This window comes from Lissotriton helveticus, chromosome 6 (genome assembly GCF_964261635.1).
Source record: "Lissotriton helveticus chromosome 6, aLisHel1.1, whole genome shotgun sequence".
Taxonomy (NCBI): Eukaryota; Metazoa; Chordata; class Amphibia; order Caudata; family Salamandridae; genus Lissotriton; species Lissotriton helveticus.
In genome coordinates, this window is record NC_136067.1 from 603,853,998 (window position 1) to 603,871,336 (window position 17,339).

The 17,339-nt window shown below is 45.5% G+C and overlaps 1 protein-coding gene across 1 annotated transcript in view; it reads right to left on the reverse strand.

Annotated features, from left to right (window-relative positions):
- The window catches only part of LOC144762795 (CD109 antigen-like), a 628,126-nt gene extending 615,548 nt beyond the window's left edge, over window positions 1–12,578 (reverse strand). The window contains exon 1 of the mRNA XM_078648065.1: window positions 12,447–12,578. Within this exon, the coding sequence (XP_078504191.1) occupies window positions 12,447–12,526 (80 nt within the window). The 5' untranslated portion in view covers window positions 12,527–12,578. The remainder of the gene's footprint in view (window positions 1–12,446) is intronic.
- Between the last annotated feature and the right edge of the window lie 4,761 nt (window positions 12,579–17,339).

Below are 17,339 nucleotides of genomic sequence, written 5' to 3' on the forward strand. Positions count from 1 at the left end.
GTTACGCTTGCGGGCATCCAGAACTCCTGGCTCTGGCCTCATTGTTCCAGATGTTTCCCGCCGCCCAAGCCATGCTTATAGATTTGGGTGCCTGAAATAATCTGAATTGTCGCACTTGTAAGAGTGTGATAGTTAGTAGTTGTGCAGCTACTAATATTGGCAGCGCAGAAAGGGGCAATGTGTGGAACAAGATGCAGTGGCCTCTTGACTCGAGTCTTGGCACTTGTTTTTTTTTTACAAATTAAGCACTGGGTGGACTCCGCCACCCAGGGTGAGAAGGAAGTTACCAGCATGCATGATGTGCTTGCCTCAGAGCCATCTTTGGGAATTGGCTGCTGAATTTCTAATGCCCTTTTCCTGACCCCCTATTTCTTCACTACACTCACACTTACTATCAAGGAACTCAAAAGTGTCAGTGTTACCAGAGAGCCATCAAGACAGAGAACGAGCATTTCTCTTGTGTGCAGGACACGCTGACTCATGTCATGCTTCGTTCAAACGAGGTCAGGCTATTGGGAGGTGAGAGGTGTTGACTGAATCCCGTCTTGGTGCAATTGTGCACCTTATCAGAATGGTTATTCTTCAAATCCCCAAAAGTAAAAATCACCCTGATATGCCACAGCAGAAGGAAATTGGTTCTTCGAGGGCAATGGAAAAGGTTCAAACACAGGTTAAGGCAAACCTATGCACCTCTCTCCTTATCCCCATGCACAAAGGGCTCCAGCATTTATATCATTCAAAATCTTCTGTATCTACAAAACAATAAAAAAAATCACAATGTTAAGTTGTCAAAAATTCACCATGTTAATTGTATAATGGCAACCACAACCTCCAATGGCTCCCCATAGCTTTCCTTATCTTTTTGTAGCCCCCATATGTCACTTTTGTACCCCACTACCCACTCCTCTACGTGTGGATCTGATTGGTACTAACCCATACAGGAACAGGCACATTTACTAGTCTGTGTGCTTGTTAGGACTTCATTTGAGCCAGTAGTTGCAGGTGGCCCTGCCAGTGCTCATTTTTTAGAGACCAGCGCTTATTTTTTCTCAACAGACTTTGATCCAGAGCAAAAGAGAGAACACAAATGGAGAAGAGAAGGAGGAAATGAAAGGTGGAAAACATTGACAAAGAGAGAAAGCAGAAATTAAAAAGAGCCTGCAAGAGTGAGATGAAGAGGCATTTGGCACGTAAGCTTCTATAGCACCAGTCACGGCCACTAGGCAAAACGTTGGTCCTAGCACGTGTTCTTTTACAAATTAGGCTCTGAGCAATTGGCCACGAGAAGACACTATTCTACCTGCAGTGCCGTGTGATCACTCATTCTCATTGAAGCGGCATCCGTAACATGTAAAGCATCCACATTGGTTTGAATTTTATTGTCAAAGAGTGGAGTGGTGTGGCTCACTGGTTAGAGGCGGCAGACCCGGAAGCAGAGGACGGCCCGGGACCAGGGTTCAATTCCCGACGCGGCAGGGTTGTGGACCAGGGTCAGCGGACTTGAGAATTCTCGCCTTGGTGCCTACTCTAACCAGGAATCACACTCAGCAACTTTGGGCATTAGCTTGCCTTATCTCCACAACGGCCCCCCACATACGCCGGGGATGCCTGGTTTCACCTTGGAGATACCCAGTAGGGACCATCTCACAGGGAAAGCCAGGACGGGTTCCCCAGCAGTCTACAGCGCGGAGATACTCCTTCGGGAGTCGATTCTAGCGCTTTAGAAACCCATAATTAAAGAAGTTGGACAATTGGGTACATAAATTAAGAGACGGTTTTAAAGGCTGAAGCATGGCTTCTAGGTGCATAAACATTTTGATGATTTTAAATATCTCCCATACTTGTTTGGAGACACGTCAATCTGATCTGTAAGAAAGTCAGACTGAGCTTTCTTAATTGCACAATGATAGATATTTAGGGCCATATGTATGAAGCAAATTCGCATTCGCAAACGCCAAAATTCGTAGAATTTCGGCATTTGCGAATGCGAATTTGCAAAATGGTATGTATAAAGTAAAATCTGGTGCAACATAATGAATTGCAAAATTTGCAATTCCTTATTTTGCAATTGCATTTAAGGAATCGCAAATTTTGCGATTCCTTAAATGCAATGTATAAAGCAGAAAAAAATCGCAAATTGTCCTTAAGGAATCGCAAATTACCACCAACTTCAAGTTGGTGGTAATTTGCGAATTCCTTGAAAATGGCACATTTTTGCATTTTTCAAAGTGCCGTGTGACGCACTTACATGCCCTTAGGGCATGTATGTGCGGCACATGTGCACCCATGCTTATTTCAGGGGTGCATCAGGGTGTCCTTTGGACACCCCTGCACCCTTGAAATTATTCTCAATTAGCGATTTTCAAATTGCGAATCGCAAAATTGAGAATACCTTCCTATTCATTCCTATGGGCCTCCTGGCCCATAGAAATGAATGGGAAAGTATTCCTTAATTGCGATTCGCAATTTGCTAATCGCAATTAAGGAATACTAAGAATTCACACAAAAATTGCAAATTTGTACATACATACCAATTTGCGATTCTGAAATAGCGATTTCTTAAAAATAGCTATTTCAGAATCGCAAATGGGTACCTTGATACATATGGCCCTTAGAGCCTTCTTGTAGAGCGCTTTGTCATTACAGAGGTAATGACGCCTCCAATCCCTTACTATTTTCTTACAATGCTTACAAATCACTTTAAGCTCCTCCAAGGGGTTGTCTGTTTTTTCCTGAGGAATTAAAATATCTGGCTTTAATAGGTATGATGTGGTTAGCCACCTCTGTAAGCCAGGGGGTGGACCTCCATGTCCTCCCTTATAGGTGGAGAGTTCTAGCTCAAGGCAAAACTATACCCCATAGAAGAGACAATTGCCCAATAATGATGAGGTAGAGAACAGCGAAACCTGCATCCGTCTTGAGGGCGGAGGTCCGGTGACCAATGGAAGTAAATGAGAGCATGGTCAGACCAAGTCTGCGGTCTAATGTTGAGTACCGAAACATGAGTGTTAGAATAAATGGTGTCTAAGGTGTGACACACAATATGAGTGGGCTGAGTCACAAATTGTGACAAAGCCCAAGACGACATATGATCCAAAAGAAGTTGACCATGCGCCAAAGGCGAGCCCGTCTTCGCCCGTCCGCGCCCGCCCGGGCCCAGGGGCCAGAACCCCTGGCCAACTTATCACCTACTCCGCACCTGCACTCAGGGAACTGCAATACCCCACCCCTCCGGTCCCACCAGATGCGGTTGAACGCGCAGCGTTCCTCGGGGTTTCTAAACATCCCACCTGTCCCCACACCCGACCTGACCATGGTACCGGTCACCCCCATCCCACATTGCCCCCACGGGTGCTCAGCTCTGACACCCACCTCCGAGTACTCTATCTAAACACTCGCTCCATGGTGAAACATCAGCTCGACTTATTCCTTCTGCTTACCACGGATAGACTTGATGTATTACTACTCACCGAAACTTGGCTTACCGCAGACTCCCATCCTGACATCTTAGCTGCCCTCCCTCCAGACTACTATATTCTTAACGTCAACCGACCTCTGAATCGCCCTGGAGGCGGAGTAGCGGCTATTATTCGCAAAGAGTTCAGATTTCTCACTTCTGCATCACTCACTCTACCTGGGACTGACAACCTAGTCATTACACTCGAAACCACTGGTGGGGCACTTGCACTAGTACTACTCTATTGTCCCCCTCTGTCGATGCCATCTTTTCCTCTATCTTTGAGTGAACAGGTAGCTGACCTGCTCACGCATAATTCCAGAATCGCCATATTTGGGGATTTCAACTATTGGTATGACAGTGATCTTGCGGGGCCTCATGCTATGGAGCTGTTTGAAACCCTGACCAGCTTGAACCTTACCCAGCACATCACCTCACCGACGCACTCCAAAGGCCATATCCTAGACCATGTATGGACTCATAACCTTGCCTTGTCCTGCCCCAACATCTCCCCCTGTCTCTGGTCAGATCACTATCTGATAGAGGTGACCATCACAATCAAAGGGAGCATTAAGGCCCCTACCCTCCCTGGAGGACAATGCCGTAAATGGAATGCCTATGACGCCCAGGGCTTCCTCGATTTTGCATCCAACACCCGCCCTACCATCGACCCAACATCCGGCACCGACTCTATGGAGGGCGCAATCTCCACCTGGTTGCGAGCGGCCAGCGATAAATTCGCTCCTCTCACCAGCTTCGCTCACACGAGGTGTGGCAACTCCCACCGCTGGTTTTCTGAGGAACTAAAAACCCTTAAATCAAAGCTGCGCCTCCTCGAACGCAAATGGAGACGGGGTTACTCCACAGAGAACCGCGCAGAGTATGTGATAGCCCGTAATGAATACAAAAGTGCTATCATAAAAGCTAAGGCCTCACATATCTCAGAAAGAATCAACTCAGCCTCTAACAAATCTAAAGAAATCTTTAAAATCATGAATGACTTCTCCTCTGACCAAAGAATTCTACCCTCTCAGGCTCCCACCTTAGATACTTGTAATGCGCTCAACACCCATTTCGTTCAGAAAATCGCTGACATTAAGAGCGCCATCTCTTCGTCCATCCCCCCTAGTTGCCCCGACCCCTCCCCCCTTAACCCTTCCATCTTCACTCAGTTCCCAGCTATCACTCCCAGCACTCTCACTGAGCTCACAACCCGCATCAAATCTGGCTCTCCCGATGACTGCTGTCCCCCCTCGGTACTTAGGGCAGTCTTCTCAGCTCTACCAGACAGTATTCTCCCTCTCTTAAACACTTCCCTTAGCACTGGCACGGTCCCCTCTGCGTTCAAACAGGCCATACTGGTTCCTCTTCTAAAGAAGGCTGGAGCTGACCCTGCCAACCCAGCCAATTATAGGCCTATCTCCCTTCTACCCTATTCTTCTAAACTACTGGAGGCCTATGTCACAACCTGTCTGTCTGCGTTCATTGAGAGCTCCGGCTTCCTGGAACCTAACCAGGCAGGTTTCAGACCAGCCCACTCTACCGAGGCAGTCATTGTAAAAGTCTTCGATACCCTTCGGGAGAATGCCGATAGAGGGTCCCCCCAGGCACTAATCCTTCTGGACCTCTCGGCCGCGTTCGACACGGTGGATCATGACATCTTACTCCACCGTGTCGGACAAGCAGGCATCCAGGGCCCTGCACAGGATTGGATTAAGTCCTTCCTTTCTGGCAGATTGCAAACAGTCCACCTAGGCCCTTTCACTGCAACCCAGGTACCCACCACCTGCGGAGTCCCTCAGGGATCCTCCCTTTCACCTCTGCTTTTTAATCTGTATCTTCGCCCGCTAATTCAGTCACTTAGCAACTGGAACTGCACTGTCCTCAACTATGCAGATGATATGCAGATCATCTTTCCCTTAGACACCCCGGATGCGACATCCAATTTCCAGGCTGTAATGCTGCACATCCAACAATGGATGATGTCTAATCAGCTTAAACTAAATCCGGAAAAAACAGAACTCCTCTTGCCTTGTACTAGCTCTGCCCATTGGGGACCCCAATTCTGGCCAGCTGAACTGGGCATTGCCCCTACTCCATCGAGTTCAGTAAAAAGCCTGGGTGTCACCATTGATAAAGATCTTTCCTTGAAAACTCATGTTGGAGCCATTATCTCTGCTAGTATGTTCCAGCTTCGCAAAATCCGGAAAATTACTCATCTGCTTTCTCACGAGGCCTTGGTGCAAATTGTCATCTCCCTCGTACTCTCCCGTCTTGACTTTTCCAACGCCCTTTACTGGGGCCTTCCCAGGTCCCTGCTCCACCGTCTCCAGATGGTGCAGAACCAGGCAGCAAGGCTCATATGCAAAGTCCCCAAATGGCAATCTGCTAGACCTCTCCTGGCCAAGCGGCACTGGCTTCCCATTGAGCAAAGGGCCACCTTCAAAATCGGATGCATAACCTACAAAGCACAGCACACCAACTGCCCGACCTTCCTGAAATCCCTCATCAACCCTCATCGTCCGACCCGCAACCTCCGCTCTGCCCACCTTCATCTTCTTACCTCCCCAGTGTTCAAGTTAAAAAAATTGGGCGGCCGGAGATTCAGCTTCCTGGCACCCAAGCTGTGGAACTCCATCCCCCCACACATTAAAACCTCTGACACCTTGCTGAGCTTCAGAAAGGGCTTAAAGACCTGGCTCTTCTCAAACTCTTACTAGCCCTTTTTCCTGCCCCAATTTCAATCTCAGTGCCAGGAAACCTCCGGTGTCAGTGCGCTTTATAAATGCAGCCTAACATTAACATTAACAGCCTAACATGCGGGTCAGAAGAGGCATCCACATGTAAATTAAGGTCCTCTAGCACCTTGAATTTCAATTATTTCAACACATACTTTGAAAGGAACTGATCCACGGAAGACAGAACCCCGGCATGCAAGGGGGACAATAGATCATCATGACTAATAGGATTTTATTAGCAGACAATTAAATGCAAAAGCCCATAGACTTTGCTGACTTCCCATCAATCTCACCCCCTGTTTCTTCGTTCATCATCACGTTTGACTCCTCCGTATGAACAAAATCTTTAAAGTGGCAAACTATTACCTCTGGATCCTGAAAAGATTAAGCCATTCTTGTCTCTTTTCTACTAAAAATACTGTCATCATTGGACTTCGGCCACACCATCCTTGTGTGTGTCTCACAAGCATGCCTCTTGCCACTTAAAACTGTCCTACATGCCAAACTAGGCACATGTCTTTATCTCTGAAATTCGATCACATTACTCTAATTCCCATTGAGTTAAACTGGCCTCTCAATAAGGCATGAATAACATTTAAATTTGATGCCTAGCCTATAAAACCACCAACACCAGTTCTCCATTATACATTTCCCACCAGGGAACAAGTCCTATAAAAAGAAGTGGGCATTAACCAAGTTGGGCAGTATGTAAATCACATCTCACCTGACATCACAACCAGTAGACGCTGGCATGTTTTTAGGGTGGTAAGGCAGAGGAGACTTTAAAAAAATATATACAATTAAAAGCACTTACCTGCGAGTGAGATGACCTCGTAGATGGTCTTCTCGCCTCAAGGCAGCCAGGCAGGCTCCAAACTCCCAAGCCAATCCTGGTGCTGCTATTACCAGCATGAGAACAGCGCCAGAATTGGTGGGAGCAGCCTCTTTCAGTGTTCATACGAGCACTGGAGGCTTTTGCTTTCTCTAACCGTTAGAGAAGTTTAAAGTGCGCATGTGTGACTGGCCATATCAAGATGGCCGGCCAAAAAGACATGCACGCTTTAAACTGAAAGTGCCCTGCACACTCTGCTTCTGCCGTTCAGCAGCTGCCCAGTTCCCTCCTGATGCTCTATTGGGGACGGTGTGACAAAAAATAAAATGGTAATGAATTACCTTTATTACCAATATATTTTTCGTCCTTGGCGTCATATCTATGGGGCACCGCTCCTCCGCTATAACAGAGGAGCCGACCCTGATCACAACCCAGGACCTCACTGGATGTAATATCTCAAACAATGACATCATATTCTAAGACCTCAAATATGTTAAGCACGTCTATCATGAGTGGATTTGAGTGCATTACAGTTTTTAACAAATTAGATATTGCATCAGAGTTGTGCCAAAAAAGTGATGCAACACCGGCGCTCGGTCTAGGCCTCCACTTATACAATTATTTATTAAAACTCTGCCAGCAAAGAAATATGGAGGAAAATGGCAATATATCTGTTCTGCTTAATTGGTTGAAAGTCTGCATTTTAAAATATCTTATGAGCTTAAGGCACCTGTTGCATAGCTCTTTATGTACCCAGTAAATCTCAGGAAATATTAATAATGGTAAGATAATTCTGGGGGTTAATGCACTTGCTGGAGAGACAGATGTGTTATCTAGTCCCAGTTTTAAAAACAAGTAGTATAGAGGGTTAATATGTCTCCCGCAAAGCACATCATGTGACACACAGATGACAGATTTGTATTTTATGTAGTTAGGTAAGTGGGTTATTGCTTTAACACAGAGAGCTTTTAGTTACTTGCAGTTCATAAATTGTAATCCTTTTAATATAGCACAGTGAACTAAGAAGGAAAGGACATGTCACTCCAATACCTTGTAACCCTCACTATCTTATGTAACACATCCTGTAAATTGATTTACACACATAGGATTTGTTGTCAATTTAAAAAGTGTATGTGTGATATAAATTGCTCCGACACCCTGGATTGGGTTGAGTAGCACTAAGAAAGAAATGAGACAAAATAGTGATATTTTAAATGTTATTTGTGGAACTACTAGGCCAGACCAACCCATCAGACACACAATGTAATATGTGCTTAGACTATGTCTGATACTAATTGTTCTTATTTTCAGGAGCGAGGTTCAACTGCTCAAAATAAACATTTCAACAAAACATTAGCCTTCGAGTTGCTGAATTGTAGTGTGAAACTCTCAAATATGGTAGGGATGGGAATGAGGAGGGGCCAGGGCTCCAGGCGGGGTACCACGCGGGTGGACGGCGTCCCCTTACTTATTTTACTGGGGGGACACCGACACCCCTGTCAAACTGCTGGACTTCGCTCTTTGGCCTCTCTGGGACGAGGAGCTTTGCACCTTTCGTGACGTCACGTCCTGTCGTGACGTCACTTCCGGGGACAGAGTCCCCTCCCACTTCTTTTTTTACGACTTGTGCCCTGGGAGGGGCAGAATGCAGACAGCAATCATCAAACAACTGCTCTTCTTTTGTCCTGGAAGTGCAGACGGCAGGCAACTGCCGTGGTGAGGGCGAGCTGAGAAAAAATTCCTGGAGATTTGCAGTACAACAGGTCAGGTGCAAGGCCATTGTAGGTATTGCTTTGATGTGCCAATGGCACTGCGACTGACAGAATAGAGAGGGGAAATTATTTTGTCCCTTTGTCCTGCCCACCCTTGTCCTCCATGTCTCCCCCACTACAAAATATGGGGTGGATATATCCCCGCGTCCCGCATTCTTCCTACGCCCATGAATTTGTGTGATCGGTATTGAGGATGATCACAGGTTTGAAAGAGTCTATCATGAAGTGAGTAGCCTGTAGCTGGCAAATGGCGGGATACATTAATTGTACTGAACAGGGAAAGTCAATTACTAAATTTTACTGGATTTCTATTGAGAGAGGTCAGCAGGGCCTGTAAGAATAGTAGTGATGCAATAAAGCCCAGGGCTTTTTGAAGCAATAGGAACAGTCCAGCCAGAAGTGCCAGGCAAGGTCCTCCATGAACTGCAACTTAAGACCCGATCGGGGCTCTGCAGTTGGATGTAGCTTGGATCCAGTGGCACAGTGAGCATGGGACTCGTGTTTGGGCATAGTCTTAGCCACTTAGGACGTTAGAGCAATCACACTCCAGGTGATAAGAGGAATGGTTTCAATAATCCTAACCACTGTCAATCACTCAGGGTAGCATTCCATCCGATAGCTGCAGAGTATTGATTCCTGATGGCAGGATTACTGTTGGAAGAATGACTTCCCAGTACTGATCATAAGCGATTTAGCCCATAATGATAACTGATGCACATGTTTACTGGTTATTTTAATGCAGAGTTTTGGTAGAGCTAGCGGCTGTTATACCATCTCCTATGTTCTGAAGCTTTCAAACGTGTGGGATAGGTCGAAGCCTCCAAAAAACCACAAGGATCTAAAATGAAGAGTTCTGTTTGTTTGAATATGGATTGCATGTATTTTCCAAAAGCAATCTGGCCCATTGGTTTATAGACCAGCACCTGTAATCAGTTATTCACAATGTTATCTGGTCTAGTGGGCGGACCATGGGCATTCAGAGTCTGTGCTGAGGACAGTTGGGGGTGTTTAGAATGTAAGTTTTTAATATGTCGTATTTATATCATTACTTCTGTGACATAAAATAGAATCACTATTGGAAGCAGCATGTTTACAATAACAAAGGAAATTCATTTTTCAAGGTAATATATTGACTTGCAGCTTGTACGAAAGGCATGCAACTGTGGTGGAGTATCTCAACCCCAGATTCCCATCATTATGGTTCCATTCATGCCAAAACATACAGGCCACAGGGTTCTGAGGTACGTGAGTACCTCACCTAGTCCGCGTTTTTATTTGCTGTCTGCTACTGTTCCAGTTATGATTTGGGAACTACGAATGCCACAAAAAGCAAAGAAAAGTAAAGGAGCGTATTGCGTGCCACGGGCAGAATGGGCTATAGGCAGACTTGCTTCCTAATAATGCAACCTCTCTCAGGTCTTAGCAGTTGGGAGTGTATGTACCTCCTGCAATTGCCCCACCTACTTACTTTAGGACTGCCGCCCCCTACTCTGTAAATCAGTGTGAGCGCTTCCAAATTAAACTCAGTTATGGGAGCTGTTAAGCACTTGGGGCCAGATGTAATACCCGTTTTTGCATGCGCAAACGGGTTTGCGAATCTGTTTGCTCATGTAAAATCATATTGGGCCATGTACATAGCCTTTTTAGTGAGTCGCAATTTGTTTGCGACTCGCTAAATAGGTTTTGCGATTCTATATTTGGAAGGGGCGTTCCTTTCCAAATAACAAGTCTCAAAACAATGTACTAATGTTTTGCAACCGCAATCGCGGCCCAAAAAACACTCACAATTACCGTAGGTGGTAATGCATTGTGAAAAAATAATTTTGCTTTCCCCTCTGCAAATGCATGCAAAATATTTTTTTCAAAGCAGGCAGTGGTCCCAAGGACTACTGCCTGCCCCTATAAAATGAAAAGAAAAAGTTTCTTTTTTTTTTATTTTTTTTTAAATGCATTCCGTTTTCCTTTAAGGAAAACAGGCTACATTTGAAAAAACAGAAGCTGCTTGATTCAAACGCAGCCCCAGACATGGTGGTCCGCTGAGCCCAACAGGCCACCATCCCTGGGAGGGCTGGCATTCACAATGAGCCTCGCAATTTGCGACCCCATTGGGAATCTCAAAACAGTGAAAACACACTGTTGTACATTTCATTTAGCGCCTCGCTATTTGCGACTTGCAATGTGTCGCAAATTGCGAGGTGCTAAATGAAAGGGTCGTACATCTGGCCCTAAGTGCGTACACTACTGATTCATGAGGGGATCCAGGGGGAGGGGAGGCGAAAAAGGGCCCACTTGGGGGGACAGGCCTTCCTCTGTCCGATCAGGTGGCTTACCGGTTTAGCCCTCGCTCTCTCTGATCATCATTTCTGGGTCCCCTCAGTGTCACGTCTGGGGCTGTTGCCCCCCAGGGGAGCTGAGCTCGCACATGAAGGTGAAAATTCAAGGTCTTCCGCCTCGACCCGATTGCCAGAGGAGGCCTTCTAACACCAGCCTCTGAAAGCCACAGCTTTGAATGGCTAGGGTAAGGGTGCCTCTCCGGGCCATCTACTCCTCGGATATGCCCTGCAACCACAGCCCCCGCTGCTCAGGGCCGCGGGGCCTAGCTCCACCTGTAGGTCTCCACTCAGCTCATCCACGGCCACAAGGGTGCCACGGCGCCCAGCACCAAAAGCCAAGAGGGAAACCTTCTCCTATTGCAGCAGGGAGTCACTGGGTCTGCGTCAGTACTGTCCACCTGCAAACCCTTGAGCAAGATGATGCAGGCCATGAACAGCGTCCGCCAACTTGCCCAAGCCCTGATTGTCCCGTTGGAAAAAAATAAAAAATCAAGCCTACAACTGCCAGAATCCAAAGTAAACAAGCACTGACAAAGGCAATAGGTCTGGCGTTCATCACCAACCATTAGGCTTTGTCAATGCCTGTCCTCTTTTGTCTTGGTTTTTGCAATACTTTATGAACGTGAAAGCTGCAGACCTCTCATCAATCTAAGAAAACTGTCTGATAGCAAAAATATATATTTTAGTTTCAAAAAGCACACATTTCTGTAGTAGACCTTGGCACTTAAGAAAACTTTTAAAGTGAGGACGGGCTCCAAGTTAGATTAGCTGAATTGGGCTGCCCCACGGCCCCATGCTATATGCTACAGTAGAGAGTAGGGTATGAATGACCCAATAACAGACCAATGGATGAGGAAGGCCGGTTGAAAACCCATGTAAGTATAATATGCATATAATTTTAGTAAAATCAAAAGTTCGCGCCTATGCCGGACCTAAAGAAACATGGCACAGATGAGTTATGTATCCATGAGCACGACATATTTTAAAGCTTTCCATAATACGTGAGAAGCCACAATGTTTTTATACAGCATGCACCCCAAGTACTGAGAATGAAAGAAGGCTACTGTAGGTGCTAGACAGAAAAATGCGATTTCTGTTAGCTGCTGCGCTGGCTTCTTTCTGACAATGAGAGTAATAGTATTGCTAAACCGTTTACTTTAAAGAAAGCTGTAAAATGATAATACTCACGTTTGAATGTTATAAAGATAGCTCATGCATGGATGTGTGTGGTCCTACGTCTTAAACATGGCAAGATGGGTTTAAAGATACTGAATCGATGTGAACAAGAAAACAACAGAGCAGGCAGGTGCTTACCGGGGAGTGCAGGCCTGAACAAGGACCATGAACAGGAGGAAATGCTTCACAGAGGCGGCCCATGGCAGATGCATCATCATGTTACGCTCTGAGGAGCTTGTCGGGGAATGAAAACGCTGTGCATTCCAGGAAGCCTTTTATATCCTTCATTCTGCGCGCCCTGCCCTCAGGGGGCGGCAGGAAGGGAGTAATGGACCTCACATCACGTGGGATGTAATCAGACTGAATGGGAAATTCGCGTGTTGTGTAATGTATTTACTTTATCTACTGCTGCCCTAACATACTTGAGGCTAATCGTGACCCGCCCAGGTACCCTCCTAATTCTATTGTTCTTCTGTCTCGTAAGAACAAGCTTTAGGGATGTTTCAGACGGAAACGTCTAAAGCACAAAAAGTTGCAGGACAAACTTCAGCTACTTGCACAAGAGGATACAGCAGCCTGGACGTTGAATCGTTGACAGAATGCAGCGATGGGAAATGGTTTGCATCTGTGGTTATAATCACCAAGCCTTCCTGCACGCATCATGCAGCTTTCGTGTACTGTGAGAAATGTTATTTCTAATCGCGTATTAGTTTTGCTCTTGCTAGGTTCAACCATATGCAATTCATGGTTGCGGTGTGTTCCGAGAATAAACAGTTCTGTATATTTGTTCCATAAATGCGCATGGCCTTGAAAACTCAAGTTCTCGGCATTAAGAATAATTCAGACGAATGCTTTTACCCTTGTGTTTCTAAATTTCGTTTTGCCCTAAGGAAATAAACAGGGATAACAGTGGCAAGTCTGTCTAGTTAAAAAGTGAAAGTTATTCTCCCCAATTTGGCAAGTATGTGTGGTTGTGACAGAGCTCCCTAAATTCCACGATACACCTGTGAGTAGTATATCCGACCTATGTTGCGCTTGGCATTCTGGAACTTGCTGTTTTGTTCATCACCATTTTAAAAGTATGCATAAATGTATGCAGTATGTGTCTAGGGCTGTATGGCGTCTGAAGCACACATAAATTCAACAACTGATTGGAAAGATAGCTGGGACTTGATAGACGGATTCGACTTGTATTGTGATGCACTGTTCTTTGAAGAAGTGCGTGTTCAGCATCAGCAGGGAAAGGCCAAAATGAAAAGGAAAAAACTGGACTCACTAATGAACCTAGAAGAGGTAAAAGCTCTGCTGTAGGATAAATGTGATAATGAGTCGATGTTTGGATGGGCATTAACAGACATGGTCATGGATGAATAAGTAAAGGACTGAACATATGGAACACTATTTGGTGAGTGAGTCTATAGAGGGATGAATGGTTGAATACGTGAGTTCATTGATGGATGGCTTGATGAGCTCAGGAATGGATTAGTGAGTGAGTGTATGACTCAAGCCCTAAAGTAACTATCACTCGCACCCTCGCCATACACTATTATGATGTCAAGTATTGCATCACTGATGACTTGTTGTATGACTAACTGATAACATGAATGTAATATCTGAAATGACAAACTTGCTGAAAAGACTGTGCATGACTAGTTACAGTTACCGTAGGGCTCAAATTACAGTTGCTTGAAATAACTCTAATTGGTGAATTTAAGTGGTTTTGTTTAAAATAGTATGTTGTAACTGACATTTTCATCTACTAGGGGCCAGATGTAGGTAAATAGGATTTACCGATTCTAAAATACTGAATCATACCGAATCGGTATTTTAGAATCGGTAATTGCTATGTAGATAATCATTCGGTAAAAAATACTGAATCGTTAAGATTCGATATTTACCGAATCGGTAATTACCAATTCCTTAAATTACCGATTCGGTAAATTACCGAATCCTTAATTTAGGCCCCTACATATGAAAAGCCTAATTCCGGTCGGTAACGGACGAAATTCGGTAATTTCGGCTGTTACCGACCGGAATTAGGCTTCCTAATCTGGCTCATAGGGCCAGATGTGGTAAATAGGATTTACCGATTCTAAAATACCGAATCATACCGAATCGGTATTTTAGGATCGGTAAATGCTATGTAGATAATCATTCGGTAAAAAATACCAAATCTTTAAGATTCAGTGTTTACCGAATTGGTAATTACCGATTCGGTAATTGCCATTCATTGCTATGGGCGAGGCCCATAGGAATGAATGTCAATTATCGAATCAGTAAATACCGATTCGGTAAAAGGGGGAAAACATTGAAGGGTGGCAGGGTGTCACTTTGACACCCTGTTGCACCCCTCAATTGTGTATGGATGCACATGTTGCAGACATACATGCCCTGAGGGCATGTATGTCTGCAACATGGCACTGTTGGAAAAGCAAAAAAAATGCTTTTTCAAAGGTTTTCATTACTTACCACCAACTTGTAGTTGGTGGTAAATAACAAATCCTAAAATGGGAAAATCACTCATTTGAGTTCTCCCTACATATCAGCTTCGGTTATTTACAGAATCGGTATTTAAGAATTCGGTAATTTACAGATTCCTTAAATTACTGATTCGGTAAATTACCGAATCCTTAATTTAGGCCCCTACATATGAAAAGCCTAATTCTGGTCAGTAACGGCTGAAATTCGGTAATTTCGGCCGTTACTGACCGGAATTAGGCTTCCTACATCTGGCCCTAAGTGTTTTCAACGAATATATATCTATATCTATATAAATATTCATGGAAAAACCATAGGTTTCAGGGGCGTTATAGTTAGTTGAACATTTCACTTGTAAAAAAAACATAGAAATTCCCCCGTTATAGTCACTTCAGCTAACTATAACTCGCGCGGCAGCAATGCACTGCTGATGACGTCACATATTACATCACTCATGACATGGTCAGTGACATCTGTCATGACATCATTGATGACATCTCAAATGACATCATGCACGGCTGATGACAATGTGACGTCATCAGCCGTGCATTGCGGGTGCGCAAGTTATAGTTAGCTGAAGTAACTATAACGGGGGAATTTCTATGGGTTTGTACAAGTGAAATCTCCAACTAACTATAACACCCCTGAAACCTATGATTTTTTCAATGAATTTCTTAAGTTTTTTAAATGCTAAATTCTAACTATAACATGCCTGAAACATACAGTTTTCCAGTGAATTTCTAAGGTTTTTTAAATGCTAGTTTCCAACTATGCCTGCAGAGGTAGCACACGTGAAGAAAGAAGAAAAATTGCACAGAAAGAAGCAAAAGAAATGCAGAAAGAAGCAACAGAAGTCCTCAAAGACGAAGAAAAGTGCAGGAAGAAGCAAGACATGCAGAAAGAACAAACAGAGGAGCAGAAAGAGGCCTTGTTGCAAAATCATCCTGTGCCCTCAACTTTTTCAGATCGGTACTGGTGGTAACTGACTCTGACTAACCAGACCTAGAGTCAGTGCTTTGCTGAAAGACACTTAGAATACAGTTAAACACCTACATAAACTAGGGAACATTATGCGTTAGGATACCCCTGTGATTAGCATGACCTACTCTGTAAGGCCCTAGTACACAATAGAGCAGGGGGATTAAAACTACCTCTAGGTCAGAGGTTCAGAAAGGCCCGCCTCCTCCCTTCACCACTGTGTAAATGCGCCCTGTGGCGCATTTTAAGTTGGGGGATGAGGGCCCCTTGAATTCTGAGGGTCCCTGGGATCCAACTATCCCACCAGGTACCTCCAGTAAGCGCCATAGAGCTGCGTTGCAGAGAGGTGTAAAAAGGTGCGTGGGCTGGACCAACTCTCTACAACGCAGGCCTCTGGCAGTTACTGGAGGTACCTGGTGGGCTAGTTGGTCCCCAGTGCGCCTCAGGATTGAAGGGGAATTAATTCCCCAGCTTAAAAAGAGCCACAGGTCGTGTTTGCACACATGTCACCTCAGGCCCTGCCCCCTCCCTTTACCACTGTGCAAATGCGCACCATGGCGCGTTTTAAGTTACGGGATTAAGTTCCCTTGAATCATGAGGTTCCTGTAAGGGCCACAGAGCTGCTTTGCAGAGATGTGTAAAAAGGGGCGTGGCCTTGACCACCTCTCTGCAACGCAGGCCTCTTGCACTTTTGTTAGGCCCCTGATGGGCTAGTTGGTCCCTAGGGGCCCTCGGGATTGAAGGGGAATTAATTCCCCAACTTAAAATGCACCACAGGGCGTGTTTGCACACATGTCACCTTAGGCCCCGCCCCCTCCCTTTACCACTGTGGAAACGTGCCTGTGGCGTGTTTTAAGTTGGGGGATTAAGTCAGAGTGCAGAAAGGCCCCACCCCCTCCCGTCACCACTGTGCAAACGCACCCTGTGGCGTGTTTTAAGTTGGGGTATTAAGTCCCCTTGAATCCTGAGGGTCCGTGGGATCCAACTAGCCCACCAGGTACCTCCAGTAAGTGCCACAGAGCTGCATTGCAGAGAGGTGTAAAAAGGGGGGTCCTCAATTCGCCCATGGTCCCGCCGAATCCCCACCTCCTGCGGGAGCCGGCATTGCTTTTCCACACAGGGAGCTGCTAAGATGCAGCTTCCCGTGTGGAAAAGCAATCTGCTTTGGTTTTTTCCCTGCTCTCTCTTCCAAAAACCAAACCAGATGTTGCTATGAAAGGGCAGGAGCTGCATGGCTCCCGCCCTGCCATAGCAAATAGCAGTGTCCTGGGGATGGGTTACCCGGGGACACTGAAGGAGCTGGCCCTGGGGGTAGTGGGCCACAGGGCCATCACAGGCTCCAGGAGGGGGGCGACGCTGCCCATTTCTATCGCGGCATGGATAGCACTGTGCTAATCCTATGCTTATTTATTTTGTGCTAAGGAACTAAGCGCCCAGTGTTTCCTTACAACGCCACTGAAGAAGGGACTACTTTTCCTGAAACGTGTATGGCGATATGTGATATGTTTGAAGACTTACTTGAAAGTCATTATATCAAAAGGGAGGGAAGAGGATTCAACGTCCATTCGGTTCCCC